Source organism: Elephantulus edwardii, unplaced genomic scaffold (assembly GCF_000299155.1).
Source record: "Elephantulus edwardii isolate Elephantulus edwardi_28Jun2011 unplaced genomic scaffold, EleEdw1.0 scaffold00218, whole genome shotgun sequence".
Lineage (NCBI taxonomy): Eukaryota > Metazoa > Chordata > Mammalia > Macroscelidea > Macroscelididae > Elephantulus > Elephantulus edwardii.
Genome location: NW_006399968.1, coordinates 5,122,875 through 5,131,367, shown reverse-complemented (window position 1 = coordinate 5,131,367; position 8,493 = coordinate 5,122,875). Strand labels below are relative to the sequence as shown.

At 40.7% G+C, this 8,493-nt stretch overlaps 1 protein-coding gene across 1 annotated transcript in view; it reads right to left on the bottom strand.

Annotated features, from left to right (window-relative positions):
* Positions 1 to 901: 901 nt before the first annotated feature.
* Positions 902 to 8,493, bottom strand: part of LOC102848346 (signal recognition particle 9 kDa protein-like) — a 13,336-nt gene continuing 5,744 nt past the window's right edge. Inside the window, exons 2-3 of the mRNA XM_006898053.1 lie at positions 7,253 to 7,321; positions 902 to 1,021 (exon numbers count right to left, since the gene is read on the bottom strand). Of these exons, the coding sequence (XP_006898115.1) occupies positions 902 to 1,021; positions 7,253 to 7,321 (189 nt within the window). The remainder of the gene's footprint in view (positions 1,022 to 7,252; positions 7,322 to 8,493) is intronic.

The window sequence follows — 8,493 nt, the reverse complement described above, 5'->3', positions numbered from 1 at the left end:
AAGATTATATTTAGTAGGTAAAATTCAGGTTACAAAGATAAATATCAAATATTGTACTCAGAGCCCTAATTTGTCAGTCATGCTTCACACAGAGAGACGAGGGCAGAGGTGTGCACCTCAGAGGTTCCAAGAGATTTAAGACTCAAGGACTCAAACATCCCTTGGCCTTCTGAGAAACTACAGATGGGAAACATGTAGTAAATATTTCTGTAATATGGTGATTTCGGTCCATTAGAGATCATCATTTGGTTTAATCCATAAAAGTTAACTGAAGTTGTTCTGATCACCAAAAAGCATCACAGTCAATCACCTCTCAACACACAATGGTACTCAGATCTCTTCTATTCAAAAATAGAGTTTAAATCTGAAAGGTTTACGGTAAAGCATCCTTGTTATTCAAAATTACTTTTAGATATAATTGAGATTATAGTACTATATATAATTAGATACAATATTGTGCATAGTTAATTCCAGTGACCCTATTTTCTTTTTTAAGTCGATAGCATAAATTTTTATGCTCCACAAGAAATATTAATCTAATAAACTGTTTACATTTCATTTTCTCTTAAAGAAAGATTAAATTTAAGGGAGAACTTGCCTCTCCTGATATTTCATTTTCAAATTAGTGATACAAATTTACCACAGAAATAAATCTGTATTTTGCCCAACATAAAATAACCTGCAAAGAGTTCCTAAGATTAGATGTATATCTTGTCAACTTGCAAAAATAAATAACCACTCTCTAGCTCTCTAAAGTAAACGTTAAAAACCAAAGTACAAAAAAAAGATCTCTCGGATTTTTGAATAGCTTGTTCAGTTACATGAAGTACTTCCTGTCCCAAAACTTTCTCAAATTCAAGACATTTACTTCTTAAACATGACAGTCTTCTGTTTGAACCAGTCAGTCTGTTTCCATGGCAACACTGCGGGATTCCTTGGCGACCATAAGTCGCATTAGCTGACTGTGGAATTTCTCAATCTTCTTTACATCTTGAGCTTGGTCTGTTCTATACACCAAACACTGAAAAATTTTTAAAGTACACATTAATTATGTAAAACTGAATAATGATAATGTACAAAACACAGGTAAAATGATCAGAGCCTCTCTTACCGTTTTTTGTTTGTTTTTCAAATGGTGAACATAAAGAAATTGTACTTAAGTTTCCAAACCTCCAGCAATTAAATTCCTTAAGTAGAATATTCTAAGTGCTATTGCTGTAGGTATAAATCTCTAGTGGCAAGAAGCCACAAGCTGCTCTGCAGGAGAAGGATGGGCAATTTACTGCCTCAGAAAACCCTCAACAATAACAGCAGCATTGTTGTAGATAAATAAATAAATAAACTTTATCAGAACCTTCTCAAAAACCACCAGTTATATAATGGATAAATTCCTGCAGTGGATGTGAAGTCTATGGCAAAAGCATAAAAGTTTAAGATAGACTTACTATTCATGACAGTAGAGATCTAATGGTTGACAATAATAAATAAAACTCTGTAAGACTTCCCTGTTAGTTGTTGGTCAACACCCAGATTAAATCAGATGAATCTCTGCAATCTTCATTTCCTGCACAGGAGAACACTATCCATCTTTCACCCATGGAGCAGCTTGTGGCCTTGAACTGTCTGCCTTTGGGATTGCAGCACAGATTCTTGCCACTAGGCCATCAGAGCTCCCTAACGTACCCTACAGCTACCTAAATTCTTCCTTGCTCTTAAATTTATTTACAGAGACACTTTAGATTCGTTTAGTTGCTCAGAAAACCATTTGTTCTGGAATCTTCAAAACACTAAGTGAAAACTGGACTCCCTTTTCCATATCTGAAAATACAGGTCCATTTTTTCTTTAGCTCACCTTCAAGGTTCACATACATTTTAAACAACAGAAACTAAGCTTCCTACTGCTGGTTAATTTATGAAGTTCAACATAATCATGTGAACACACTAAGCCTTTAAAAACACTAATTTTTATCTCTTATATTTATGTGGCAATACTGTAAAGAAGTCAACAATCTGCCATCACTCAAACTTCAGTACTGTGAGAGAATGTGTATACATTCCCACTGGAACTAATGCCAGCTCAGGTTCCTGGAGCACAACAGTATGGGATTAGGAGATGTTTTGTGTAAGTGGGATTATTATTAAAACAACCAAATAAAAAAGGTGAAAGCAACATGTTATTGTTAAGTGCCGTGAAGTAGTAGACAACTCATAGAGATCCTATGAATGAAAGTCATTGACAGTTGCATGACTTTCAGTGACAATAAATGAAGTATAAAACTGAGTTTTCTGAAGAAATTACTATCAAATAAATTCATGAAGGAAATAACTTCTCTTTAATGAGTCCACTGTAAAACAGATTTTTCTGATGGGGCTAATTTATGTTTCATATTTAAGAGAATGGATTTGACTGCATCTTTGGTGCCTTCTAGGGAAGCCCTGGTGATGTGGCGGTTAAGAAACCCAAAGGTTGGTAGTTCAGAACCAGCCAACTACTCCACAGGAGAAAGCAGGGGTGGTCCACTTGCACACAAAATAGCCCGGGCAGGCTCTGGGTGCTGGCAGGTGGCAGTGGCTTGGCTTTTTGGCTGTGGTCCCGTCTAGGTTGCAACTAATTTTCAGTAATTTTAAGAAAGAAAACAAAAAGTATTTTTCACCTTTAGATTTCATCCCAGGAGTCAACTATGTTCAAGTGCTTTCTACTATTGCCTTAGTATGATTCTGCAACTATATCCCATCATTACAAAAGGTAAAAAGACATTGTTTGGAGCTAGAAAAGTTCTATATTAAAGCCAATTCTGTATCTGTCTCTATTTTTAAAACAAGATGGAAGCACTCATGGCTCGAGAATCTAGTTACAAAATTCAATTACCTGACAGGCACGAATACTAGTGCTTTTACATATTTTGCTTACTTCCCACAATAATCCAAGAAAGTTAAGTATTTGCTGTTTTCAATATCGTTCTTTACTATAAGAAGAAAGCCGAGGCCCAGAAGGTTCCTTTTTTCCAAAGGTCAAAACACAGGGAGATGATGAAGTAAGGATTCAAATCTTGTCAGTCCAACCTCAATAAAGCTAACCTCAATTTACTTCTTTCTTGTGTTGACAGTTATGCTACCAATTCATCAGGTTCTTGAAAGACAAAGTAATCATTAAGAGATAAGACTTCATGTAGCTCCATAATGGACCCTTGAACACAAAAATACAGAATACAGGCATCCTTGGATCATGAACTGATCTTTAATCTCATTTGTACTCAAACTACAACAGGTGTCCAGTCCATAGCTAACATCACTTTAGTCAAACACTGGTCTTGGTGTAGAGTAGTAGGCTGTGTACCTTTCCATGCATTTAAAAAAATGCTAACACTTCCAGTACACTAAAATATCTTTAATATTATAATTGTATTTTAATGAGCACAAGCACTTCAAAGTGGTACCCCATTTGTTATTTTGAACCACTATTCCTATTTCACATGTCTGATGATACAGTGACAGCGGCAATGACCCTTATGTGTCAGGAAGTGTGAGGATGGCACAGTATAGGACAGAGTTCAGATCTTTTGTTCATGGGGTCACTACTATGGGTTGTACTTGACTCGACAGCACCTAACAACAACATACTTATTTCAAATTTTTAATATAGTAGGCTTTAGGGGAGTTGGCTTATAACTATAGAGGGTATCTAAGTTTGGCACTTGTAACTCACAGATTGCCTATATAGAGTTAAAGCAAAACTTCATTTTTAAAATCACATGCTCTGAAATGCTTGGAACATTGGGGCTGACAGAAGAGCAGTCCCCCTGAGCTGGGCCCTGGGAGCTCAGCAGCAGGCTGGGCACATCAGAGATGAGGGAGGAGCAGTCCCGAGCTGGAGTTTGAGGAGGACAGCAGGCTGGGCACACCGGGGCTGAGGGAGGAGTCCCCCTGAGCTGGGCCCTGGGAGGACAGCAGCAGGCTGGGCACACCGGGGATGAGGGAGGAGTCCCACTGAGCTGGGGTTTGAGGGGGCAGTAGGCTGGGCATATTGGGGATGAGGGAGGAGTCCCCCTGAGCTGGGGTTTGAGGGGGCAGCAGGCTGGGCACACTGGGGCTGAGGAGCAGTTCAGTTCCACAATCCTAAGAAGTAAGTCAAGAGCACTGAGCTGAGACAGCAGGGTTCCTGCAGGAGTGCTGACACAGAGCAAAAAGGGCAGTGACTAGAGACGAGGGGCTGAGCTCACACTCTGGGTAAGGAGCAGGCACTAAAGGTTTCCATGTCGGGCAGTGAACACTGAAAGCAGCACGTGCCATTGAGTGGAACCACTAACCTTCCAGCAGGAGGAGCCTGCCCATCTTCCTCTCCAGAGCAGCTGGGGGATTCGAACCTTGTGCCTTTAGGTAGGCAGTCGAGGGCACCAGAGCTCATGACAGCAGTACAGGAGGGACTGACTAAAGGGTAAACTGGAAGCGGGACGACTATTAGGAGCATATTCCTAGTCAAGCCAAATGATGAGATAATAAAATTAAGAGAGGAACATCAAGGTGGAAAAGGCATGATAGGAAACAAGGGTTGAAGGAACCTAAACCAGTAACTCCAAAGCCGATCTAGACACTCTGTGGGATGACATCAAGGATCTCACCCATGAAGACAGAGAAAAACCAAAAATGGGGTTGGTTGGAAGACCCCAAGATTGCACTAGAGCACCAAGAAACCAAAACAGAGAGACACTGAAGTAAAAGAGGTTGAACACAAGTTGTCAACAGGTAGCTCAAGAAGACAAAGCAAACTTTTATAATGGAATGTGCAGTGATCTGGAATTAAAGAATAAAAGGGGAAAAACTCATTCAGCATTTCTCAAGCTGAAAGAACTGAGAAACAAATTCAAGCCTTGAGTTGCAATACTTAAGATATGCTATGGGCAAAATCTTGAGTGATCCAAGAAGCTTCAAAAGAAGGAGGAAATACAGAATCACTGAACCAAAAACAATTAGCTGAAACAGAAACATTTTAGGTTATAACATGACCAATGGCCAATGGTAATAAAGGAAGCAGTTCAAGCAGCACTGAAGGTATTGGCAAAAAGTAAGGCCCTATTGACACATTTCAACTAACAGATGCAGCCCGGGATGTGTTCACTAGACTAGGGCAGGCCATTTGGAGAACTGCTTGGCAAACTGACTGGAGCAGGTCCATATCTGTTGTCATTCCCAAGAAAGGTAATATGAAAATTACTGAATATAATTGCTATCACAGGCTAGCAAAATATTGCTGAAAAGCATTTAAACAATGGATGAGAGAACAACTGATGGTTCTGAGCTGTGGTGCTGAAGAAGAGTACTAAATATCCCATGGACTGCCAAAATAACAAACAGATGTGCAGAGGGGGTAGCCAGAGTGCTTCTTGGAGGCAAAGATGACAAAGCTTCCTCTCACATACTTTTGAGCACGTTGCCTGGAGAGGGACATCTCTGAGGTGGAAGTGGAGGGACAGCGAAAGAGAGGAAGACTTTCAATGAGATGGATTAACACAGTGAATGCAGCAATGGGCTCAAGTGTGTCAGAAAGGCTGAGGATGGCACATGACAGGACAGGGTTCAGATTTGTTGCTGACAGGTCACAATGGGTTGTACAATGGCACCTATCAGCAAAGTGTATTGTATGAAGCATTAACACGAGATCAGATGTAGCCCCCAGATTGCTGACTACTTACTCAACAGCACATTAAAAAACTCATTGTGGCCGAGTTGGAATGATTCATGGCTGATCTTCCATTGGGTTTTTGGAAGATATAAGTGAATCAGATTGGAGGAAGTTGCCCAGCTTTCTCCCCCGGAGGCACTGGATGACCCGAACCTCTGGAGGCACCACTCTGGTTTAACAGCACATCTCTCTTCGGCCTATGTCACCGGAGCTCACAAAGACGGAGAGCTCGTCGGAGAAGTGATGATGCGTTCTAATCAGACCATGTTATTGCAAGGGCGATGTAAGGCAAGGGCATTAATGGACTCAAAAGAAAAACATGAGCCACAAGTACACATTTGTAAATTTACATACAGACATAAATACAGGCAGTTAATGAATGTAAATAATTGCTTCAAGGGAGGAAATGGTATGAAACGATGACGCAGGACAAAATCCTGGGAAGAGTACTCTTTTGGGGGTTGAGAAATCAAAAGGCATGTTGCAACAGGAAAATGTGATATTAAGGTGCTCTCCAAAGATGCATAGGAGCAACAATGTCGGTTTAAAGACTAAGGTGTATCTAATTCTAGTCATAGTCTTTTCAATTACTTGCTATGCATTTGAAAGTTGGTAGTAACCAATAACAAAGACAAAAGAGGAACCAATGTCTTTGAATTATGTTGGAGAAGAGTATCAACATGGCCTGCCAAAAGAACAGAGATGCTTTGGAGGAAGTTCAACCCAGGTGCTCCTTAGAGGCAAGGACAGTGAAACCTGGTCTCACATACTCCGGGTGTTAGGAGGGACCAGTCCTTGGAAAAAGACATCGTGCTTGGAGAGGTATAGGGTCAGTCAGAGAGAGCAAGACCTTCAACAAGCTAGAGTGACACAGTGATAGTACATATCAGGGTCGATGAGGATGGCACAGGATGGGGTGAGGGTCTGAGCCAATGTTCACTGAGTCATTACGAGTCATAGTTGACATGATGGCACCGAACAACAACAATCCAAAAAACCAATTAGCAAAGAATGAAACAAAGGAAACACAGGAAAGCGAATCCCAAAATAAAATGGAGCCAGAGTGCGAGAGTAGCATTTCCACGAAACAGTGGTTTACTGTATCAAAAGCTGGAAGGAGTCCAAATAAGACATGCCACCACTGGGTTTGAGAATTAAAGGGTATTTTGATGCCTCACCAAAAGCAATTTCAGCAAAGTGGTGTGTGTAAAAGAGAGACAGCAGAGAATCAAGGAATGAAGAAGAGTGAAGAAGAGACAAGAACGAACAATCGGGGAAAGCACTACATCTACAACCTGTGCTCAAACTCCACCAGCCAAGAGAGAAGCTTCTGCTCCCTGACATCGGTGCTGGGCTCCATGGGGCTCTTGCTCAATTATTAGACTAAATTTGACTAAAATTGTTGGCTTTTGAGAGACTGAAAAAGTAACTACTTCAATGAAAACACCTGATTGTGGAACGGAATGCAAAAGAACCACCCTTACGGATAATCTGCCCGGGTTTGAGGTAAATAATGTTAAACAAATGAATAACTCAGAAATGAGAAGGCATGCAACAAAAAAGTATACTTACAACTAAATCATCTGTTACTTTAATACACAGACTCCCGTCAGTATGCCTGTATTTGAGAACCACACGGGCCTGGAATAAAAAGACATTTTTAGATGAACACAATGCTTCTCATAAGCAATTTAGTCTTCTGGTAAGCTAACAGTGATCCTTTTAATCACCAAAACACCGACAGGAATCTTTATTGATTTACTGTAAACTTACCATTTTTGTAATGAAAACAGTATTTTAGGTTTATCCTTAGTGCTACAATTCCTTTTTCAAAAGACTTAAATAGCTCAGTAAAAAGTCCAAGTTCGTTCTTCCACCCCCCCCCCCCCAAGTTCATTCCTGAGGACACAGAGTTCCAGTTCCTACTTTTCTTGGGACCAAACTGTTCTGAAGTGGATTCAGATTAAAGCACTCCACAGAACTATGTGCTTTTCCATGCAGGCACAACAGAAAGTACTGCATACAGAAATCTATACCAAAATAGAAGTCTCCATCAGCAATGCTTCCAAAAAAGCATTCACACTACAGAATAGTTTTTGTGGTTTAGTATTCTATAGGTAGGTAACCAAGACATCACTTAGAAACAATAAGTGCAGGCAGAGTGTTCCACAGAAGCCAAGTTGGTGATACTTCATCTCACGTGCTACATCATGGGCATGCCATAAGGAGGGGCCATTCCTCAGGAAAGGGCTTCATGCTTGGGAAGCGGAGGGTCAGCAAAAGAGGATGATCCTCAACAAGATGGGCTGGTGTGACTACAGCAATGGGCTTTCACACGACAGCAACTGTGAAAAGGGCTGGGACCAGGCTGGGTTTGTTCTGTTGTAACACAGGGTCAGACCCAGAAAAACCCTGCCCTATCCTGAGCCACCCTCAATCCACTTCGTTAAGGGTCTTATCTCTTTTGCTGATCCTCCTTCTTTACAAGCATGATGTCTTTTTCCAAGGACTGGCTCCTTCTGAAAAGCTGAAGAGCAAGGATGCCAATTTAAAGACTAAGGCGTGCCTAATCCAAGCCATGGTCTTTTCAGTTGCTTTGGATTCATCTGAAAGTTGGACAATGAATAAGGGAAACTGAAGAAAAATCGATGTCTTTGAATTGTGGTGTTGGCAAACAGCACTGAATATATCCCAGACTGCCAAAAGAATAAATAAACCTCCCATGTTTATTGCAGCTTTGTTCACAATAGCAAGGAGTTGGAAACAACCTAAGTGCCCATCAACAAACGAATGGATAGAGAAGCTGTGGTATA